At 40.3% G+C, this 24,139-nt stretch overlaps 1 protein-coding gene across 3 annotated transcripts in view; it reads right to left on the reverse strand.

Annotated features, from left to right (window-relative positions):
• Positions 1-24,139, reverse strand: part of sulf2 (sulfatase 2) — a 364,375-nt gene that overhangs the window by 44,680 nt on the left and 295,556 nt on the right. For all 3 annotated transcript variants that reach the window (XM_008110106.3, XM_008110107.3, XM_003220618.4), the window contains 3 exons: positions 17,958-18,127; positions 11,925-12,075; positions 9,641-9,816 (listed from right to left, as the gene is read on the reverse strand). In XM_008110106.3, coding sequence (XP_008108313.2) covers positions 9,641-9,816; positions 11,925-12,075; positions 17,958-18,127 — 497 coding nt within the window. The remainder of the gene's footprint in view (positions 1-9,640; positions 9,817-11,924; positions 12,076-17,957; positions 18,128-24,139) is intronic.

The following is a 24,139-nucleotide window of genomic DNA, read 5'->3' on the forward strand; positions in this document are numbered from 1 at the left end:
AGGCCTCACTACAGCAATTGCTATTAAATCAAGACTGATACATGGGGACAGTCAGCTATTAATTTATGTGAAAAATAGAAGGTGCAAACTGATATTAGCAAAGCAGATATTGTAGTGGGTTTTCATCAATTTCACATTTGATCCATCACCTCTTGAAGTGTGTGCAACTGTTCCTTAGGCCAGTTTTGAAAAGGGAGGAACTCTAATTTATTGAGTCTTTTAAGACTGATTTATGTGACCATCATGGGAATGGGTTTTGACTCAAAAGGCTCTGAGCTGAAGGTTTGTGCATGACATAATTCACTGTTGCTGTAAAATTCCACTGTGGCTCAGAATCAAAAAGGATCTGAAGAAATGCATAGCTCTCAAGGTCAAGGGCATATATATCCCTTAGTGCTGGATTCAGAATGCTGCTGCTGCTCAGTCATTTAGTCGTCTCCGACTCTTCGTGCCCTCATGGACCAGTCCACGCCAGAGCTCCCTGTCGGCCGTCACCGCCCTCAGTTCCTTCAAGGTCAAGCCAGTCACTTCAAGGATACCGTCCATCCATCTTGCCCTTGGTCGGCCTCTCTTCCTTTTTCCTTCCATTTTCCCCAGCATCGTGATCTTTTCCAAGCTTTCCTGTCTCCTCATGATGTGGCCAAAATACTTCAGCTTTGCGGATTCAGAATAGTCCTTAGGAAAGTTCTACTTGCACATAGTGAAGAGGCAACTGCCAGAATTTTTCTTTTCTCCTGCATCCCCCTATTCCTCCTGAAAGGCTATTCTGGAGGACAAGGAGACTCGGCACCACGGAATGAGGGCAGCAGGGAACACTGGGCTTTAATGGAGGAATGGGTGAAGATTGCCTCCATACCCTTTTTCTAATCAGGAAGCCTCCCCTGAACTCCATATCTACCATTAATGGAAGGGACCCTTCTCTTTTTGCAACTGCTAATCAGGATCTAACCACATATATAATAGTGTATATATATTCATGTATAAGTCGACCTGATGTACATGTCGAGGGGCCGGGCTGTGGTGCAGGCTGTTGAGCAGCTGCAATAAATCACTCTGACCATGAATTTGAGGCCAGCCCGTGGCGGGGTGAGCACCCGTCAATTAAAAATAAAAAATAGCCCCTGCTCGTTGCTGACCTAGCAACTCGAAAGATAGTTGCATCTATCAAGTAGGAAATAAGGTACTACTTATAAAAAAAAAGTGGGGAGGCAAGTTTAACTAATTTACGACCTGGAATGAGAAAGTGCAGTCAGAGTGGATGATGAAGCGGCTGCTCTCCCCTGTGGCCAGAATCGAACATCCCCTCAGGAGAAGGTTAAATTGCCTCTGCGTCTGTCTGTCTCGGTCTCTGTTTGATGTGTTTATGGACATTGAATGTTTGTCCTAGGTGTGTAGAATGTGATCCGCCCTGAGTCCCCTTTGGGGTGAGAAAGGCGGAATATAAATACTGCAAATAAATAAATAAATACATAAATTCCACAGACAGGATAACAGAGAATAGAGGGTCAGTGCTTCTTTTAGGTTATCCTAGGATGGACTCAGTTCTTGCCTTTTGCCACTTTTCTCAGAGAAGGAGATTGTTGTTTTTTTGGTAAGAGGTACACTACTATTTACAATGGCCAATGGATAAGTTGATTCAGGTTTTTTGGGTCAATTTTCTACTAAATGTTCTAGAGTTATACATGAGTATATAAGGTACAGTGTTCCCTCCCTACTTCGTGGTTTGTTTTTCACTCTCTCACTGCTTTGCGGTTTTTTTCCTGAGGTGGCATGCGCACAAGGTGCCAGTTTCCGTTTTGCGCATGTGCCCTCCCTCTTGTCGGCGTCCAGCCAGGCCACTCTGGATGCCGATGAGAGGGAGACGCATGCACAAAAGGGAAACTGGCAGGCACCAGAGAAAAAAAAGCACAGAAAGAAGGCTTGCAAAGGGGAGAAAGGCCACCTAACTACTAATATAATCTATAAATATTGAAATAAATATAGTGCCCCTACTTCATGGAATTTCACATATTGTGGGTGGTTCCTGGAACGTAACCCCCACAATAAGTGAGGGAACACTATATATGATTTTGCTTGGCATTTGTGTACCAAATGTACTGTCACAGGAAGCAGAAAAACTAAAGAGCTACAGAAAGTGGCTACACCTCCAACAATAAAAAGAATGGATTGTTAAAAGTTTTTAAAATAACAGAAATGGACAATTAGCAATGATGAACAAAGAAAAACACTAAAAACTGTATCAAGAACTGGGAGTCATTTCTAAACTGTGTAAAATAAAAAGACGGAAAAGTGCTTATAGAAGGCTTAATAATTTAATCTGTTAGAATCTTTGTAGGGAATCTATAAATAATATTAGGCCAGAAGGAAGAATAGAAAAACAATGTAATTTGAAGGAAGAACGGAACTACTCGTATATATGAATGTTTCCAACCCACAATGGGAGGGGTGGGAGGAGGAAAGGGCATAGTCAAATACACATATTGTATAGATGTTAGGTAGAATTGTACTGGTCCATGTATGTATGTGTGTAGGAAGGGGGCTATGAACTGAAATAAAAGAAGAAACGAGGAGGGGGGGGGGGGCAAGTCAGAGACTTCTCATGTCTTTTGCTCAGTTAATCCATTATTTTGTACCTCAAACCAGCTATGTACTCATGTGACCTGCTTCCTGGATTTCATATATCTTAACCTAAGACTTTCTAGGATTTATTAGACAACAATGCTTTATGATTCCAAGACACAGTCACATTAGTTGTATAAGCATAGAAAGACACAAAAGAACATTCGATACTAACTCCATTTGATGAAGTACACTAAATCTCTGAAAGCTCATTCTACAAATGTATTTCCATTAATTCCCAAAATGCTACAACATTCTTTTGTATCTTGCTATACTATATCATTATGGTGGAACTTTTACATTATGGTTTGAAAACCAGAATTGTTGCCCAAGCTTAAACGACAGTTGGACATAATGTCAAATGGTGATTTAACAAATCTGCAAGTATTACACTAAGCCATACAAAGAGAGCAAGAGTAGAAGGGGAACATGGGAAAAAATGTTGTGGGAGGCACACAATAGTTGTTCTCAGTTTGAGAAACCACCATTGGACTGCCAGTGGTTTTCAAAATGTGTTGGAGAGAAAGGCTGGGATCCCAGCATGCTTATTATCAACTCCCCAGTGAGCAGGTTTACATAACAGACAACTTGTATACAACCACAAATCTTCCTCTTCCATGTAATTACAGTATGAAGAATGTGTTCTAAGGTGAACTTTCAGTCTATGCAAAGCAGCAGTGAGGTGTTACAGATGTCCCTGCTTCTCTGATGAATTCATTTCAGCATACACAAGGGGAGCTCTGCTAGACAAAACCAAATATCTAAACCATCCTCAGAGCCGGCCCTAGGTAATTTTCAAGTGTAAGCGAACAGAATTTTGCCCCCCCCCCCAAAAAAAAACCCCAATCACCGAAAAATAAAAACATTGGATAAGCAAAGGAGGGATTAAGGATAAACCTATTAAACATCAAATTACATTATGATTTTACAAATTAAACACCAATACATCATGTTTTACAACAAATCAACAGAAAAAGCAATTCAATACATGGTAATGTTATGTAGGAAATACTATATTTGCAAATTTATCACCAAACATTGAACTGGGATATAGGGCAGTGTGGACTCAGTTAACCCAGTTCAAAGCAGATATTGGGGGTTATTCTGCCTTGATATTCTGGGTTATATGGCTGTGTGGAAGAGCACTGAGGTCCTTCCGCGCAGCCATATAACGCAGAAAATCAAGGCAGATAATCCACATTATCTGCTTTGAACTGGATTATATAGAAGTGTGGACTCAGATAACCCAGATCAAGGCAGATATTGTGGGTGATTCTGCTTTGTGGGGAGAGAAGAAGGGGTTGGGCCAGGAGGAGGGAGGGGGGAGGAAAAGGGTGCCCTCGGAAGGAAGGAAGAAATCCCGGTGACTCAGTCTGGGGTGGGGAGAGAAGGAGGGGGTGGGCCAGGAGGAGGGAGGGGGGAGGAAAAGGGTGCCCCCGGGAGGAAGGAAAGAAGCCCGGTGACTCAGTTTGGGTGGGGCTAGGAGGAGGGAGGGGGGAGGAAAAGGGAGCCCTCAGAAGGAAGCCCGGTGACTCGGTCTGGGGTGGGGAGAGAAGGAGGGGGTGAGCCAGGAGGAGGGAGGGGGAGGAAATGCCTTCGGGAGGAAGGAATCCTGGTGTCTCGGTCTGGGGTGGGGAGAGAAGGAGGGGGTGGGCCAGGAGGAGGGAGGGGGGAGGAAAAGGGTGCCCTTGGAAGGATGGAGGAGGAGGAGCAGCGAGGCCGAAGCCGGGGAGGGAGGAGGAGGGGGGGAGAACTGGATGGGCCTGGTCTGGGTCGGGCCGTGTCTCTGCTGCTACCGCTGCCTCCTCCTCTTCATGAACTAGGATGTCCCGACATGGAGGTGCACTCACCTTCATGTTGGGGTCCCCGAGGCCTGAGGCACAGTGTGAAAGGCCCCTTCCCTCCTCCTGCATCTCCTCCCGCCTCTCTCCTTTTCTTTCCTCTCGCTTGTTCTTACCTTTGTGGCCCCCGAAGGGAGAGCAAGAAGGAGAGTGAGAAGAGGTTGCAGAGGCAGCCCAGCAGCAATATGAGGAAGATGCCATTGGGGAGCCTCATGTCCCCCTCTCCTCCTCTTCCTCTTGGGCAAGGCCGCATGGCCCGGGAGCCCAGTGCCGGCCTCAGCCTCCGGGGCCCCGAAACCCGGCGGAGGAGATGGCAGGGGCTGCCAGTGCCCGGGCAGAAGGGAGCCACTCCTCCTCGCCCCCACTTCCTCCTCCTCCTGAGCAGCCTCCTCCTCTTCCTGAGCAGCCTACTCCTGCTCTTCGCGTTGCCTTCATGCACTGGCTGCACTCTACCGGCTTGGAGGTGGGCTAATCGCGTATGCGCTCTCTCTCTGTGCTGAAGTGGAGGCGCCTCAACTGCACCTCAATTGCACCCACTACGCAATTGCGCCTTCAGCAATTGCGTAGTTTGCGTATAGCTTGAGCCGCCCCTGATCATCCTGTTCCTACAGTGGCCAACTAGAAGCTTATGGGAAGCCCTAGCCATTGATACAACTAGCGCATAATATGTCAAGGTGCTAACTTGTTAGATTTTCCTTTCCACATGGCTTAACTCGGTAGGTTTCCTGACTAACACCAAAGTTAATCCTATGCATTAATGGGGTAATTAATTTTAGAATGCTAGAATCTGTTAAGCATTTGTGGCTTTTCTTCAAGTAGATATGCTAAGACAGCATTGGATTTGGGGGAAATGTTATCACATGACTTTGTGTTGCTAGGCAGCAGGACCCAGCAGAAGAATAGCTGGGAATAACTGAAGAGATGGGTTTGGGAAGCAAATAAAGAAGAAAGGAAAGCAAGAGCACACATTATTTTGGAATACAATGGGATGGGGCACTGGCTGGTTTACTTAGCCCTCAAGTAAAATCAGTCCTTAAGGAATACGAGGCCCTTTAAGATAGAAGGTCAGCATCTCCCACCCACCAGCCTGTGCATCTTTCTCAGGGATGGGAGATAGATTGTGCCTCCCTTCAGTTTTCCTCCCCGTTCATATTGATATATATCTCCAATGTATTACTGCATAATATACAATACTATATATTATTACAATCCAAGAATCCCTTCTTAGTTGATGCTCCTAAGTTTCAGCACTTAATGATTGTTCCCTTCTTCCTTGACTTCCACCAGCAAGTGATTTTCTCTCTCTCTAACAGGATTTTAGGAATCACTGCAATGGTCTATTAATTATATGTTTTTGGAGCCGTGGTTTTCCTTTTTTTGCATTTGGTCTTTTAATGAGTTTTTAAATAGTTTTAATTGTATAGTAATTCTGGAGTTATGGTGGTGTGAAAAGCTGGATCTGGCCCAATCTTCTTTCCACACATAACAGGCAAACTACTGCGTCGCCAACCATAAACAGCTCCCTGGCAACCGTTGTTCCTGGTGAGGTCACACCAGGGTGCCCAGCAATGTGATCAGGAATATGTTATCGGTCCAATGAGTCATTGAACCAGCTAGCCGTTTGGATGCCCAAAGTACTTGGGGACACTCCCAGGTTGCATCAGGGCAGTTCTAGAGTGTTTTACCCTGGATTAATTTACCTATACCCGTGGTAAATGGTGCCTTACAAAAAATATTTTGAAATTAAACAGGAAGTTACATCTTGGGTTATCCTAAGTATATTCAAAGTCAAGCAAAGAGTTATGGGGCTTTGCCATCACAAATCACTTCTCATGGTCTCTGAATATCAGTGTCAAGAGAGAATCTGTATTTCCAATGTGCCTGGGATTATAAAAAAAAATTGTCCCACATCAATTGGAAAAGAATGTCTTTGTTGAGTAATCTGAGCACTGGATCGGTTTACTCATGAGCAAAGCTTAAAGAAACAAGAGTAAGCAGACTCCATGCTTAGATTGCCCACGATACAGGAAATCCTTTTGAAATGGCTTGGGCAAATGTTTTATTAAATACTTGGAGATTGTAAATTCTCTTGAATCTAGTACCTCCTCTTCTTTTCTGATTTCCATATTCCACCACTTTATCCTTTAAGCAATTCCTATTAAAAGTATAGGTTCTGCTAGTTTTTAAACTTTGTTGTTGTGTTCTTTGAACTTGTTTCAGATTTATGGCATCACTAAGATGACACTATATAATAATAATAATAATAATAATAATAATAATAATAATAATAATAATAACAACTTTATTTATACCCCACCAACATCTCCCCGTGGGGACCCGGGGCGGCTCACAATGTTGCAAAAGTAACAATACAAATACATTAGCACAAAATGCACAGGTTAAAACACAATACACTATCATGTGGTTTGCTTGGAAAGATTTTTCCAAGTGGGCTTGCCTTTTGGTGACCTCCTCAAGATCATCCAATGGGCTTCAGAGCTGATCAAGGATTTGAACCCTGGTCTCTAGTCCAATGCTCAAACTACTAAACTATGCTGGCTTCCTAACTGTTACACTATTTTTTTTTAAAACGAAGGCAAATTTGTTTTGCTTTCCCCCTTCTTTAATTGTTGGCAATGCTTTCAAACAGGTTATTTAGATTTCTTAATATGTCTGTTGTTTATGTTGCCTTATTTGTTTTAAAAGAAGAAGGGACCTAAGGGCTGGGAAAGAGCAAGTACTAATTATGCTAATATATGAATGCTGGTATACATTCAAGTTTGCATATGGTGGCACTGTGTACTAAATAATTGCTGCAGTGCAAATATTTACTATTAAAATAATTACTTACAAAGTATATTTACATAATTTCTTACTTGATCAAAGCTACTATTTAATTAATGCACACACTCTGTGTTCTTGTATGTCACTGAGAAACCGCTTGTCACTTTTAATTTCAAAGAAGAAACCAAGGAGACGTTTTATGCAGTGTCTTTCTCTTTTGGTAACTGTAGCATATAGAAAAAATGAATTCATTTATCTTAACAGCATGTTTTAAAAAATTACTAAAATATTTATATTCTACCTTTCATCACGAGAGCTCAAGGCAGGGTACAAATATAATCAGTTTAAACATTTAATTAATCTCTGATCTACTAAGACAGTGAACATTATAGAATATTTTACTTTGAAATCTCAGCCTAGTCTTTATAGCTAAACAAAAGAAAGTAACTAGACAGTTTTTTCACAATTGCACTGTTTTGATTTCCCACCATCACCACCACACCTCTGCCAATGCAGGCCATTCAGTATGTAGGCTGCTTAATGCTTTGATATAGACATCTAAATTGAAACTAGATATATGGGTAGACCTTTTTGGTTTCCATTTTTAAGCAAACATACCATTGTTCATACTTCCTGGATGACAACAGAAGTTATCTTTTAGACTGCCTACATCTCCAAATTTTGTGACAGTTCTTAAAATGAATTTGGCAGGAAATGCTCATAAAAAGGTCTATTTAGAGTGAAAATACAGGTAAAATCTGAATTTTCATGTCATTAAAAATATTCTCATGAAATGAGATGGACAGAATTTACGACTGAATATATCAAATTGAAACAGTCAAAAAACAGACAGCTATCCATCCCTGCTGGGGTTGAGAAGAGACCAGGTTTCTGCATTCATTTCTCCTCTCACTTCATAGAAGAAAGCCTGTTGCAATGTAATGGTCTGAGAACCTACGATTGTATCCCAGATTTTTTGAAGTCCTTCTGGAAAACAGTTCCTGTTTATATATGTTTGGATCCAGACTACACAAAAATCTACTGAAGTAGCATGAACTTCAGCTAATCATGACCAACTTAAGGCCTTCTGATTTCACTGCGTCTCATACACTCATAGAGTTGGAAAAGACCACAACAGTAATCCAGTCCGACCCCCTGTCACTTTGTTATCATTCTCCTCAAAGTATGAAAATGTTTAACCTGTGCTTGGAAAGTTTTAAAGGAACTAGTTGTTTTTACTTTACTCTATTCGCCCAGTAGGTTATTGCTTGTTATTATTATTAAAGACTACTGAAGATAACTTGTGGAGTTACCCATCATTAACAATTGTGTCACTGAAAAGTTTAAATGTACTGGAAAGTGCAATCTGGCTCATCCAGATAGCTAATGAAGATAATGTACTTTGGAAATTTTGAGAAAAATGTAGAAGTCATTATAAAGCAATTGCTCAAAGCAAAGCAATCCTTCCCTAGTATGATTTTTTTTTACCCACCCAGATGCCTTGTAATGCATCCCAAAAAGGATCTGTTGGTTTATATGTGTGAAAAGCCTTTCTTTATAGCATTAACATGGCTGTGGGAGGCCAAGTCAGCTTCTTCCTTTCTGGGTTTGTGGTGGGCAATGAAGACTATATAATCTCAGTAGGCATTTGGTTCCTAAATTAGACACATCTGCCCTGTTCGTTTTTCAAATGGTTTTTAACTATATGGCTTTAGAACTATTTTATAAGACAAGTCTGGATGTGTTTTTGGTTGAATATATTTAGGTATTTAATATTTTCAGATTTTTTTATTCATTGTGCATCACTTCAGGAGCCCTGGTGGGTTGAGGGAAGATTAACCAAGGACACAAACAAATGTAGTTGAAAGCTTGGGTAATTTTTTAGTACTGTTGAGGTGAGTTGCTCCAGCATGTCAAAATTATAGGTCTAATTCTGCAAGAAAATGTAGCTCTAGAGACAAAAATGTCCATCCTATTGAATGGGGTAAAAAATCCTGCGGTGTTCACCTAAAATTACTAAATCTGGCAGCAGAGAAGAATCCTGAAATGGATATCACTAAAGAGGCCTTTTTCTGGGTTGAAACCATGTAACATGTAAGATCAACATTACACCGTAATTTGAAAGAAAAGGGGGAAAGGTGCTTAGGTTAGGAGAGAGTGCAAAGTCTACTCTACAGAACAGGAGTAAAAAGAAAGCAGGGGAGAAGCCAAGAGAGAAGCAGGAGATCTTAATAACAGTATACTCTCAATGGGATTCTGTTATATTTCTTGTCTTGCTGGACTCTAAGTAGAACTGTGGAAAAAAAGAAAGATGCTAAACAAGGGTGACCTATGGAGGACCATGGATAACCAAGAAAGAGATTCCACAAACTGACTTGGAAACACTATGAACTTACAAGGATCCAGCCTCCACATTTGGACCCCTTATATAGAATGGGACTCGGATGTCAAATTCGTATGGCATGGATTTTCCTTTCACCAATCCAAATTGACCAATATGATATCCATGGTCTGCTGTATATATAACATACGTATTATCCAGTTCACCTGTTTCCACCAATGTGTTGTAAATCTGAAAAACAACAACAAATTATTATTATTATTATTATTATTATTATTATTATTATTATTATTATTATATTTATTTATACCCTGCTTTATCTCTTCAAAGGGGACTCAAAGTGGCTTGACATAAAAGCATTACTATACAATTTAAAACACACAAAGATGCAACCATTAAAAAAGAAGGAAACACAAACAATTCTAAAAAATTCATAGTTAAAAATTCATCAAAACAAAAATGTAGCATAACATTTGGGATAGCAAATGATATTGTATCATAATTTTGTTCATTGATTCATGACATCCTGCATCTTCTGTCCTTTAAGATCTCAACTTTTTGCCCTTGCATTTTCTCTTTTAAAAGGAAAGAAATAGGGAACAATAAGAAGTGTTTAAGTACTGTTTCTATGCAACTATTCTGATTACCAAAAAAGTGAGCTGTGGTGGCATAGGTCTGACACAGATAATATTATCTATCCCTAACCAGAGATATAGTGCTCTACTTCATATTGCCCTCGGTTCCTAATCCGGCTTCTGCACTTTATGCATCAACCCTGTCCTGCAACTGATTTGCACCAGCCCGCCCGCCCGCCCGAGCTCAGAATCTGTTTACTACTCAGGCCATTGGTGGTTTGCTTGATGGTTGTTTTATACTGTTTTATATTTTGGTTGTTTTATGAATTTTAATGTGTTATATTTTAACTATTTTGATCAGGCTTGTCCCCATGTAAGCCGCCCTGAGTCCCTTTGGGGAGATGGAGGTGGAATACAAAACTAATGTTGTTGTTGTTGTTGTTGTTGTTGTTGTTATTATTATTTATTAAGGAATTAGGTGTCAGTAATCTTCGTCAGAGTTCACTGTTGAGGACTACACATCTCAGAATACAACATAGTGATCCTGTTAGGTATGGGATTCAAGAAGAAATAGACCAAAAAAAAAGAGAGAAAGTTTTTCAGTCACTGATTTCAGTGCCTGTACTAGCACATCTTGAGTAAAATATAGTCCTCCAAAGCATTTATGCCACTTTCCTTAAAATAACACCTGACTATATGAAATAAATAGTGCAAACTGAGACATATGATCACAAAGTTAGATCTTTGTTAGATTAAGAAAAACAGGTCAAGAAGTAATTATTTTTGGAATGCACTTGGAAAGGTAACTTTGACTGACTGACTGGCTCGATTTTAAAACTTATAATATGCATATATATACATTCCAATTAACTGACTTAGGGTTAAAACAAAAGCAAGCCATTGATTTAGGCTGGTGGCAAATCTTTCTCAGTGAATGCCATATCACATGAGCGGGATTACAGTATATCTTCCTAGAGAGAATAAACCACCAATCAGCAGTAATAGTAATAATCACAATAACTAGCAAGAAGATGAAGGACCTTCATAATCTTACCCTTGGCTTCTTAGGATGCCTGCAGTATACTTAATCACAGAAAAAAATGCAATAAGATCGGATAAGCAGCAACAAATTGTTTTGCCTCCATATCTGACTGGCAGTTCTACAGACCTGAATACAAGCCCATCAATTTTCACAGAAGGTGGCAAGAGAGATGAACGTCAACACTGCACAGAGGCACAATTAGTTCTGTGAGGTTCTTTGGCTTTGCTCTAATACCACAGACGTCAGCTCAAGCTAACTGCCATTCAGCGGAGCATTATACAAGATAACTAAATATATGATTTGATCTGATGCTGAATTGATGGTGTACCTTCAATTGCTTCTTCTTAACCTACCTCCCTATTCAACCGATTTTTATTTCCTAACAGGGTCACCCAGAACACAATGAAAAAAGTGTGGCATAGTTGATAACTCTCAAAGCATGGCTGAGAGCACATAATTTGCTTTCTATGCAATTTTCCTTGTATGTGTCATGTGCAAATAAAATAGACATTTGGGGAATTTTACTAATTTAAAAATTGTATAGAACAATGCTACTGCTCCACCGGGGGGGGGGGGGGGAATGCAACCGTGTAAACGAAATGGAAAAGCTGAGGTCCTTGAATGACAAGAATTGGGGTTTAGCTTAGGAAAGTTCAAAGTGATTCTCAGATGTAGGATGTACTGTACATATTAAACTCAGAGGATGGCAAAATAAATCTTACCGCCTCCATAGAATCATCCACAGACATGAGTGTCTGAAGGCGCTTCTGCTGCAGCATATTGGTGAATTCCATGTGAATAGGTTTCATGGGGCCAGTATACCTCATTATCCAGTGCTTGTCTGGGTTTGGAGCATAATTATAACTGGGTGTGCTAGAGAAATAGAAATATTGAAGAACTGTAAGTAAAATAAACATGGCATGCCACCCACTATGTCGAGGTATTGTATAGTCCAAAAAACTGCACAAACACTATACAAACATTCAGAGTCATATTGGACATAAAAGCCCCAGGATCCATGTGCCATTTTGTAAAGCCAATTTCTACAGCTCATTTATTCTTAGCCTCAAGTAGTCACATATTCTAAGACTGCGGACAATATACAGCAGACATGAATCAACAGTGTGGTGGCTTTTGAACAATGTCTGCTAAGCAAGCCAATGCGATTTTAGGCCATATCTATAGGGGTATAATGTCTAGATCGAGGGAAGTCATAGTCCTACTCTATTCTCCTTTGGTCAGACCTCACCTGGAATAACGCTGTGACCAGTTCTTGCAATTCAAGAAGAATATGGACAAGCTGGAAGTTGTCCAGAGAAGGTCAACCAAAATGATCAGATGTTTGGAAGTCAAGACCTATGGGGACGGGCTGCGGGAGCTGGGTTTATTTAGCTTGGAGTAAAGAAGATTAAGAGGTGACATGGTAGCCATGTTTAAATCTGTCATATGGAGGAGGTAGTGAGATTGTTTTCTTCTTCTCTAGAGACTGAGACACAGAGCAATGGATTCAAATTGCAGGAAAAGAAATTCCACTTAAACATTAGAAAGAACCTCCTGCTGGCAAGAGTGGTTTGACAATGGAATATAATAATTATAATAATCCACTTTATTTATATTCTGCTTTATCTCCCCGGAGGGACTCAGAGTGGACTACAGAATACCCATATAAGCAAACATTCAATGCCTTTTACACAATACACAAAGGTAAAGGTCTTCTCCTTTTTCATTTCTGGCGTCTGGAGGCGATGCTCAACTCCAGCAATGGGGAGGTGCTCTTGATCCATTTTCCATGCCAAGGAGACTGTTGTCTGTAGATACCTCAGATCATATTGCTAGCATGCCTGCATATTTGCATGGAGTGCCCTTTTACCTTCCCGCCAAGGTGGTACCTATTTATTTACTGAAATTGCATGCTTTTGAACTGCTAGGTTAGTGGAAGCTAGGGCTGACAGTCGGGAGCTCACCCAGACTCATGACTGCCTCGAGTGTGGAGGAATCTTCCTCTCTGTAGATTTTTAAATAAAAGCTGGATGGCCATCTCTCAGTGGTGCTTTGATTGTATGTTCCTGTATGGTTGAGGGTTGGATTAGATCAGTGGTTCTCAACCTGTGGGTCCCCAGATGTTTTGGCTTTCAGCTCCCAGAAATCCTAACAGTTTACCTAGCATCCATCTGATAAACTGGCTGGGAATTCTGGGAGTTGTAGGCCAAAACACCTGGTGACTGACAAGTTGAGAACCACTGGATTAGATGGACCTTGTAGTCTATTTCAGCTCTATGATTCTGATATATCATTGTGCACAGCTGGAGAACTGTCATGATAACTTTCCCCCTTAGAGCACAGAATAATTTTTGAGCCCTCATTAACTGCAATAAGTTATAATGCAAGGTATTTTGTGGCTATTCATAAGTTGTTAGACTGAACTCCCATCAGCCATAGTCAGCACATCTAGTGGTGGGGGATGATGAAAGTTACAATCCAGCAACACAAATTTCCCATCACTCTTCTAAAGATTTAAGTGTGCGGGTGCAATCCTTCAAGAAGTGTTTCACTATTGCTAACAGTATCATTTCCAGAGTCTCCCAGCCTTTAGCAGTGGTGGTGGGATGTCCAAAGGAAGGGGCAGATAAGGTTCATTTGGAGAAAGGAATTTTGTCCATGAAAAGGTAGTTAAGATGCAAACAAATGCATCCAATTATTGTGGTGTTAAGATTAACATTAAAGAAAATATTCCTAAAATGAATATGCAAATGGTGTTCAGTAATGTGGTCTGTTATGTGTTTTCAACATGAATATTTTGAGGCATAAGAAAAGTAGTGCAACTCATTCTTTTAGGAATAAACCTCTAAAGCAGGATTAAATTCTCCACAGCAGACAGGGAAATGTTATAAATACTGCATCACTCTCATGATTCATCTAGAAGCTGGGAATGTGAAAATTGTTCTGCTCAAATGAAAACCAAACTGAGGAGCAGAAAAATGATAGAGCTATTCTAATTTCATTTGCACAGGCTGCCATGGCTCTCTTTGGCTCTTCAACAATAACAATCCAACTTGTTGAAAAAGACTTGTTATATCACTTAGCAGGGTGGTGAATTGAAACCTATCTGCTCATGTAGCAGGAAACAAGAGGTGTGAAATGCTTATAAGTTCGGTTAGTCAATAGGTCCTGATTCAGCTTTTAAAACTATTTCTCACTCCTTTAAATTCCTTCAATGTACATAATTTCCTTATACTTGGATAAATACAAAACAGCATCGAGATAGCAGGTTTACCTATCACAGAGGCTACAGTAACTATTATCTCATGCATTGGTGATGACAGAAATAGAACTCATTCACATGAAACAACAATCTAGAAGGATACTCATGAGTTTGCCATTCAAGAACAGCACACCAATAAGACAGAATACCATACCTGCCTCACACAGCAGATCAGGAAGGACATTTTTTGTATGTGCAATGCAATTTTCCCTATGCCACCCATGTTAGTCTGCTTTTGTGCATAGAACAGGGAAAGGTGCCTCCAATTAGCTTAGAGAGCAAAAGGTCTTTGGCTTACTCTAGTTTATAACAGGGCCTCAAGTTCAAACTGGAAACCTCTAGAGTAGGGTTTCTCAACCACAGTCCTGTGAAACCTTAGAGGTCCACAAGAGGTTGCTAGGTGTTCGGCAAGAGATCAGGACTGAAAAAAAATCTTGAGCAGTAGAGAAAATAAATATTATACAGAGTTTCATTGAGACCCAAAAGAAATTTCAAGGGTTCCTTAAGGTAAAAAGTCGAAAAAGAGTGCTCTAGACCTAAGGCTGGATATTGTATTAGGGAGCAACATGGGACTGAATGCTTAAAAAGCCTCCTTCATGTACACAGGCAAAAGACACATTCAAAATTGGCATTTGTGACTGGTAGTCAAAATACAGCTCCTGGACTGCTCAGTTTGGATGAATCCTTTTGGATTTCAGCTCCCAAAATTCCTCCAGGCAATAAAATCCACCAAAAATATCCTTTTGTTGCAACCCAACAAAGTAATTATTCCAAGCTCTGGCAAGGTTTAATTTAAAAACTTGGATTTCAGCCATGGCCTGTGCAGCTAATGCTTTCTGCTTCTTGAATTCAGTGTGTTAGTTTCTCCACTGTTTTGATGCTAAGAAAACATCAAAAGACTCCAAACAGACTGGGAATGCAAACTGGATCAATAACACATAAAATGCATAAAATGTAAAGGCCAGTCATATATAAAATAATGGAAAAACCCATTAGTGTAATAGCTTTATTAGGCAAAGCAAAAAAGACAAAAAAATGTGCAAGCTTTAGAGGATTTCAGAATTCTTCATCAGATTTCCAACAAAAAGTTTGGGGTGGAGAAAAGACATGATTCTGAAATCATGGTGTCTGGATGGTCACAGTCATCAGAAGGAAAAAGGAAGGAAGGGTCTAGCAGACATGGGCAAACTTTAGTCCTCCAGGTGTTTTGGACTTTAACTCCCACAATTCCTAACAGGCTGTTAAGAATTGTGGGAGTTGAAGTCCAAAACACCTGGAGGGCCGAAGTTTGCCCATGCCTTGTCTATACACATAAAATTACATTATTCAGTTAGAGTCTAGGAGGTGATGTAATCTATACTACATGTATATTTGACTTGTATTTTGTATTCTCTAGTTCGAAAAAAAAAATGTGAGTAGATCAATAGGTATGGCTCCAGTGGGAAGGTAATGGAGCTCCATGCAGTCATGCCGGCCACATGACCTTGGAGTTGTCTATGGACAACACCGGCTTTTTGGCTTAGAAATGGAGATGAGCACCAATCCGCAGAGTTGGACACGACTAAATGTCAGGGGAAAATCTTTACTGGGGGAAAAAACTAGTAGGTGAAGACTTTGTGAATAAGTAAGGCGTCAGAACCCAGCTTCTAATTTAAAATCACTCTTTATCCAATGGTCTCATAACCGTACAAGTTTATCTTTTTCCGAATGTATTACAGTGAATTCTACTATATTTCAACAAGAGGAAGCACGCCCTGATATGAAAGCCTCATTTTGAAAAGTGCTCTGAGACGGGAAAGGGTGGATTCCTCTCTTAGGGAGGAAAGGTTGCTTATTATTCTCTCTACATTGTTAATGTTCTCTCTGATTTCAGAATGTTATTGTGGCTGGATAATGACATTGCCGCTTTGAAAATGCTGATGGTTATGGAAACTGTTGCTATGTAATGCCCTGAATGAATCTAAAATGCTTGGCGAATTCCTCTTCCAGCGTGCTTTGTGATTTCCTGGCTCATCTGAAACCTCCTGCTGCTTAATCCACCCGGAGTCCACGATCTTCTTTGATTACTACAAATGTAACCCTCTTATACTTAACAGATTTGTCCGTCTTATGGCCGAATACACAGAGTACAACAATTCTGGAAGTTGAACAAAAATAAGCACTTCAAATTCATTCAGAAATGGGGGAGGAAAAAGGAGGGGGAGACATTCTAGTTGCTCTACAAATCCTGATTGTATTTGACCTTGGGGAAAAAACCCTCCAAAACAATAAAATGCTTGTAGAGACAAATGTAAGAGCCTCTATAAAACCCACCCAACCATCGTGGATAGAGGTCTCTTTAAGCAGCAAAGAAATCTATGCATGTGGTTTATGTGATATGGAGTATAGTGAGACTAATTTGTGTATCTCACAGTGAACGTTTTGCATATTCTTGAGAAGACACAGGATTGCTTTCGGTGGATTAATTACCTTATAATAGGGTTCAGTCAACCTTGTCTACATGCACTAAAGGGCATTTCCTCCCTCTCACTTGCCCACTCTTTCAACCAATGCAATTCAGCTTTAGCATTTCATACCTGCATCTATTGCTTAAAACAGTACTAACCTGGCTTTTGGTTTTAAAATTTCCAAAAACAATCTACAAAATAACACAAACAGACAACATCTAAACAAATCAAAGCAATGTGCTAGGTGCACAGCAATCCTTACTGAACTTTTGCTCATGCTGAAGGAAGGCGTAGGGAAGGCAGTAGAATAATTGAATCATAGAATCACAGAATTGTAGAGTTAGAAGAGACCTCGTGGGCCATCCAGTCCAACCTCCCGCAAGAAGCAGGAAAATCTCATTCAAAGCACCCCTGACAGATGGCCATCCAGCTTCTGCTTAAAAGCCTCCAAAGAAGGAGCCTCCACCACACTCCAAGGCAGAGAGTTCCACTGCCGAACAACTCGCACAGTGAGGAAGTTTTTCCTAATGTTCAGGTGGAATCTCCTTTCCTGTAGTTTGAAGCCATTGTTCCGCATTACACATATAAGGCAAACATTCAATGCCTTAACATAGAATAGAGACAGAGACAAACGCAAAATTATCTGCTTCTTGTATCTTACAAGAAGCCTACAAGGAGCAGAGAGTTCTTAATAGAGCAAAGTACTAGGTGGCCTTGAGGTGGATGCTGTGTGTGTGTATGTGTGTGTGTGTGAGAGAGAGAGGAAATAAGAGAGCTTGTATATTGCTTTGGACTGCACATTTTTCTTTTTCTTTTTAGTTTCTTGCTCAAAATAAAATATTTATCTCTGTAAAAGGAGAATTTGCATAATGGCAAAATGTTCCCAAATAGCAAATTATGAGTGGTGGGGGAAGATTTTGGGCTATTTTAAAACACCATGCTTTCTACTTTTGCAACATATCATACATTTATGCGAAAGCACCAGAAATCCAGGAAAAAGAAATGCACAAAATTGTGGGTTATTTTTTAAAACATTATTTTCTTACATGTGTTGAGAAGCATTAGGGAAAAGATGAGAATACTGAGGGGCTGAGTCTTCAGGACCATGAGGAGCTGCATGGCTGAGAACCATCATAACTGGCCGGTGGGGATACATCTTCTTTGAAATTCGGAAGAAGCTAATACTGTCATTGGTGATCAAGTCAGTCAGATAATCCTAAAAAAGATGAGAAGGAGAATGTTTAGCAGGACAACATCAAAAGCCATCTAAGGGAATCTAATGAGACCACAGAGCAATCCTGGGTTTTAAAAATGCAGCGTGGTGTAGTGGTTTGAATGTTGTAATACAACTCTGGAGACCAGGGTTTGAATCAATGCTCAGCCATGAAAACCCAATGGGTGTTCTTGGGCAACACACACCCTCTCAGCCTCAGAGGAAAGCAAAGGAAAATCCACTCTGTACAACGCTTGCCAAGAAAACCCAGGGTCACCATAAGATGGAAATGACTTGAAGTCAGACAAACAAGAAACAAACCTTAAAACTATCTGTTTTTAAATATACAATCTTACAAGTTTTTACAGGGCTACTGGGTTGTAATTAGGGGGACTGATCTGTGCCCCTAAACCAAGAGTGGACAAAGTGTGCCATTTTAATACCACCCACCCAACCAAGTAAAATGCCTGATTGGAAGGCTCCAAGAGAGGTGTTTGACCATTCAAAAGACAGGTTGTCTCCCACTGTTTAACTTGCCTAGTGTGTGTGTGTGTGTGGGTTGGTAGTCCATGTGGCACAGAGAGGTACCCATGGTAGAAAATAGTCCTCAGGTCCATGGCAATTTCCCATCCCTGTTTTGAAATTGTTACAGGAGAATCAACTATGTTAGGAGCCCCTGGTGGTGCAATGGGTTAAATCCTTGTGCTGACAGGACTGCTGATTGAAAGGTTGGTGGTTCGAATCTGGGGAGTGGGGTGAGCTCCCATCTGTCAGCTCTAGCTTCCCATGCAGGGACATGAGAGAAGCCTCCCACAGAAAAGATCTGGGTGTCCCCTGGTCAACGTCCCTGCAGACGGCAGTTCTCTCACCCCAGAAGCAACTTGCAGTTTCTCAAGTCGCTCCTGACACAAAAAACAAACAAAAACCCCCAGTATATTCTTTCATAAAATGCATTTGACATTCCTTCTTTTTGCCATCCCTTCCTCCCTGCTAATTGAGACACATTAGATAAGTGGGGGCTGTTGTGTTTTGGATCTTCATAAATTCTGAAATCATAACAATTCTATGCATGACAGACTTCCAAGATCACTCATGGTCCTGTTCTGATCTTGCAAACTTGGGGCTGTGGCTTCTCTAATTGAATCAATCTACCTGTAGTGAGCTTTTACCCATTTCCTTCCAGTTTACAGAGCATTATCCCTTTTTCCAATAAGTTATACTATCTTGTCATATGTCCAAAGTACAGTATCCTCCATTTAGTTGTTTTGACTTCCTGAGGGAGTTCAGCCTTAATTTCCTTTCCTTTCTTTTTTAATTTAATTTTTATTTCAGCTTTCAATCATATTATTTATAATTGATTTCAGCTGATGTATATACACATAAAAAGGAATTAGATAGACATCTTCTTCAATATTGATATTAACAATTAGGTAAACATATATAAAACACAAATTTACAATTTGTGACAGCACCTTATACTTTTTTTTTACAGTCTATTTAATTGACTCCCCGTTGTCACTCCAGGATAACTAACTATAGACTACAAGCTATGCGTAACTATTTACATTGTTCTATATTACATTTTCCATTTATCTTGTCAACTTTTCAAAATAAAGTAGAGCTATAAAAAGGGGTTTATTTTAACTGTCAAAATATGTTAAGATCCAATACTTTTTTAGTTTCCTGCAGGAGTTCAGGCTCGATTTGCTTTCTGACCTGCTCATTTTTTTGCAGATCCATTATATCCATAGCCCTCTTTAATGCATTTGATTTTGCTGAGGCCATGTCTTGCATGTTGAAGCAATAAGCAACACCATAAATGGCACATCAAAGTGCTAGGCTGGGGACAGAAGGAACGAACTCTTTTCCTGGGAGAGGGACCATGGGGATTTCAACCTCTCCTTCAACATTTGTGTGGTCTGCACTGATCTTGGCCATCTAGAGTACAAAGCTGGCTGCAGAACCTCAGAGAAGATATATAAATTGCCACCTACAACTCCTGACCCATATTTTAAAGCTGTTCAATCTCATAGATAAGCAGGTCATGAAATAAATAATTTTGGAAGAAGCTATTTTCCAACCCAAAGTTGCTTGGCTCCACTAGCATTCAAGATAGCTATGTTTCCATCCCCATCTCCTTGTCTCTTGGGAGTGAGGTGAAAGCAACTAGAGCCTCTGCCACCATCATCCGTATCTTCTCATCCTCTTCTTCCAATGGTAAGGAAGATACAGAGGTGTCACAACCACGGCTGCCCACTTGCCTCATCCTCCACAAAGAGATGCTGGCTGATTGGCTAATTATGTTATTATGCAAACAGCAGTCTGGGGAACAGGGTTGTTGCAAAGGTGGCCCCTGTGAAGCAACATATGACAAGAACTGAGGGTTGGGCAGGCAATAACAGACCAACCCAATTGGCTTGTCACTTCTATGTAACTATGCCATTGTACCACAGTTAACAGCCACCCTCCAACTTTCATCTGCTTATTCCTTCTTGAGGTTTGGCTTATATGAAGATGATCTGGGAAAACAGAAATCACTTCCAGCTGTACTATAGCAACCTCACACAGATTTGTCTTAATTAGCAGGCAGCACTACAGTAAATGCACACTGAGATATAAACTCACTTCCAAGTGCTCCAGCAATTTCTTCAAAAATGTTTTTTTTTTTGTGTTAAATCGATGTGGCTATTCAGTTCATTTACCATAAATGTTCCCTCTGTTCCAATTACGTATGTCCTGTACGCTTTCACATATTCTTTGAACTGTTTTGATTCTTTCAAACAGGCAGTGGCTTGGGGTGTTAATAATGCTGTATGCCGATCCTGTGATTGTGCCACTACCCATGTGCCTCACAGCTTCATCACCATATGACGCCTCACTGGCCTGGCATAATCCTTTTTTATTAAGAATAGAAACTTCCTTTGCATATACTTTGGGTTAAACCTTGCGGGCACATTGTCTGATTGAGGACACAGGATGCAGCTTCCTCCAATGTGAAAGGAAAATAAAATGTGTGTTTGTTTCAGCTTATTGATCACTCTGTTTCCCACAAAGGAAATTTAAGGAGTTATGGGAAGCACATAGCTAAGGAATGGGAACTCCTGGTTAGTTGGACCACCCTCTTGTCTCTAGCTTTTCCTCCAACATGTGAATCAGAATGGGATAGAGCTTTCTGCCTCACAGCACCAAATCTTTCCTCCCTTCCTAGGAAGCGGTCTACATCTCCTCTCCTGCTGGGGAGGGAAGGAAATGTGTGCATGCAATCCCTCCACAGTTCAGCTATTTTTCCAATTTTGTCTTCTACAAGCAAACCAGAGACTTGAGACATTTCCCCAAAAGGATGGCTCCTACACAGAATTCTCTCAAGGGGAAAGCAGCTCCTTTCCTCCAAGAAACTAGAGAAGAAAACAGAAGAAAAAAACCCAAATAAAACCCAAGATTTCCCCCTTTCACACCTCAGCAAGTAGTGCATGCATGCTAGGAGCTCAAAGCCCAGCAGGCACATCCTCATAGTTTTATTTGCATAAACTTTCCCGGACTCCAGGCTACTTGCATTTAATGAATTAGGCTGGAATTCACAAAAACCTACTCTGCCACCATACATAGTTTACTTGGAAATAAACAGCAACAATGGTGTGGGTCTTGCTACTTCGTAACTGTGCCTCTGGAAAAGGTCCCAAATGCAATGAGCAATAATCTTCCAGGGACTTCAATGGGACTCGTTTGGAGAGAAGAAAAATCTGGATCTGAAATCAAACTAGACTAATAGTCCTTTAAGCTTCCGTTTGAGGTTTTGCAGGCATGAAAGACCAGAGCAGGCTTTGCTCCTTGCCCTTGTTCCCCTACCCACGCGTACTTCAGCGCCCCCCCCCTCCCACACACACACACACACTCCTGTGCAGTTTTATTGTCTGCTTCCCATTTCTTCTTTCCCTTGGAAGGTTTTTTTTCTTTGGAGAGGCAAAGATCCATTGTGTTAGCTTTGTGAGAAAGTCCATGAAGGGAAGTAGGTAAAAAAACAGGAAGAAGGCAGTGAAGGAGTTGTGTTGCAAAGACCCAGAAAAGGTGCTGCTAGTCTTCTACATGGTGGCCTCATGGTGTGGATGGCTCTCTGTGCCAGTGGTGAAACTAGGTGGGTGAAGAATGCAGCAGGTGACACCATGAGAGGGGGCTGACACCAAAATGGCCATCTATAACAATTTTGTGCAGAACTTTATTAATTTTCTATAAAATATCCCTGTAGTTAGAAATTACTACAAAAACAATTTTTGTAAACTTATCTTACATGTCCTGTTATCAATATGCATACACAGCTAAAGCTTTATGCTAATTTCTTTTTTGAATCTTCTAACTATGCATTTACTTCATTCAGAGATGTCAGTATTATCGAATTACAGTGATGCTTGAATCATGTGGTTTCATCTGCATGCGCTATGCAGGCATGTGCCATTGTTTTTGTTTCTGATGGTGTTTTAAAAAATAGTCACTGGTTTTGTCAAATTTTCTAATATTTTAACTACAATATTGTGATATGGTCTAATATGGGAGAAGGTCTATGGGGGTGACTCAAGGAGTTACTGCCCTGGGTGATACCATCCCTGGTGATGTCACTGCTGCGTGCATAATGTCCTGCACAGCCAACAGAAGTGAGCCAAAAATGTGAGTGAAAATAAGCCTGGGAAAATGTGGGAAGGCTTTGGTAATGAGGCTAGGATGTCACCAACATGGGAGGACAACAAAAGCTGTGCCGATTTGTGGTACAATGAAACACATGTCATAAAGAAATGAATCAAGTGATGATCAATTTCCAAATGCTCAGAAAAACCTGATACAGACAGTGTAGTTATTCATTAGGTCAGATGTATTGAGTGCATTATGTGGATAAAGAAACAACTGTATGTTTTCAGTCACAACTACAGATATATTAACTGTGTTTGGATTCGTGCACTCTTGCATTCTATGCTGTTTCATGCCCCTGGGATTTGGCACATCTAATGTGGTCAAATGACTGAACCATCACAAGCTTCTTTGAAAATTCAACTATCGTTGTACAGTGCAGAAAAAAGAAGCCTTGTAATGGCAAAATATTGTAGAGGTCTGAATAGCAATAACAGCATTACTTGACAAAAGAATATAACTGAATATGAACATTCTACTGGATTTTGATTGCATATCATTTGGCACTTAAGACATCTGGGATTACAAAAAACAAGAGAGGAGTGCGAGAGAGAAAGAAAAGAGGTCAATTGTTCAAAATAGCACCAATGGGTTGCTAATTCTTTTGCTAGCAGGGATGCTATTTTTGGATATATAAATACACAAAGAAATTGAAAATCATTAAAATAATCTCTGAAGCAACGCTACTGCTGCTGGAAGCGGAAATTATAGTTAATGAAAAGTTATATTAGGAAAATAGAGAAATGATATCTCTTGATGATACTACGTCAGCACCTCAAGTATGATGGTAATACTGATTTTTCTTGTTTTTCTGTATTCTAATTTAATCAGATGCAAAAGTAGCAATTGGAAAAGGTCACATCTCAGCAATGAAGTTCTTTTATGCAGGTAACAGGTCCAGTCACAGGCATCTCAAAGGACTTGAAAGTTCAGGATACATTTTAACATGCCTATGCAAATTAAGGTTTATGGAATATAGGTTTTGGATATCTGGACAACAAGTGGGCGTCCCATCTCGGCCACTTTTTATGAAACCAGAAGGCACCACTATGTGATCAGTACACATTCTAGAATTAAAGCAATTTTGTAATTAGCAAAGCAGCACAGCTTGAGTTTCTAAATTTCCTTTCATAATATTGTAACCAAACGTTAATTGAATTTCTGGATTACCGATAGATTTAAGAGTTTCTCAAAATCTGCATACCACAGCCATGGAAACAGTGGTTTTGCAATAAAGAGAATTAATCACATGCATGCATCAGATCAGAGCATGCCTCTCTGTGTTAATTAAAGTACAGAACACCAGTCAATAGAATACGAGTCAAGCTACAATCCAAT

This window comes from Anolis carolinensis, chromosome 4, assembly GCF_035594765.1.
Source record: "Anolis carolinensis isolate JA03-04 chromosome 4, rAnoCar3.1.pri, whole genome shotgun sequence".
Taxonomy (NCBI): domain Eukaryota; kingdom Metazoa; phylum Chordata; class Lepidosauria; order Squamata; family Dactyloidae; genus Anolis; species Anolis carolinensis.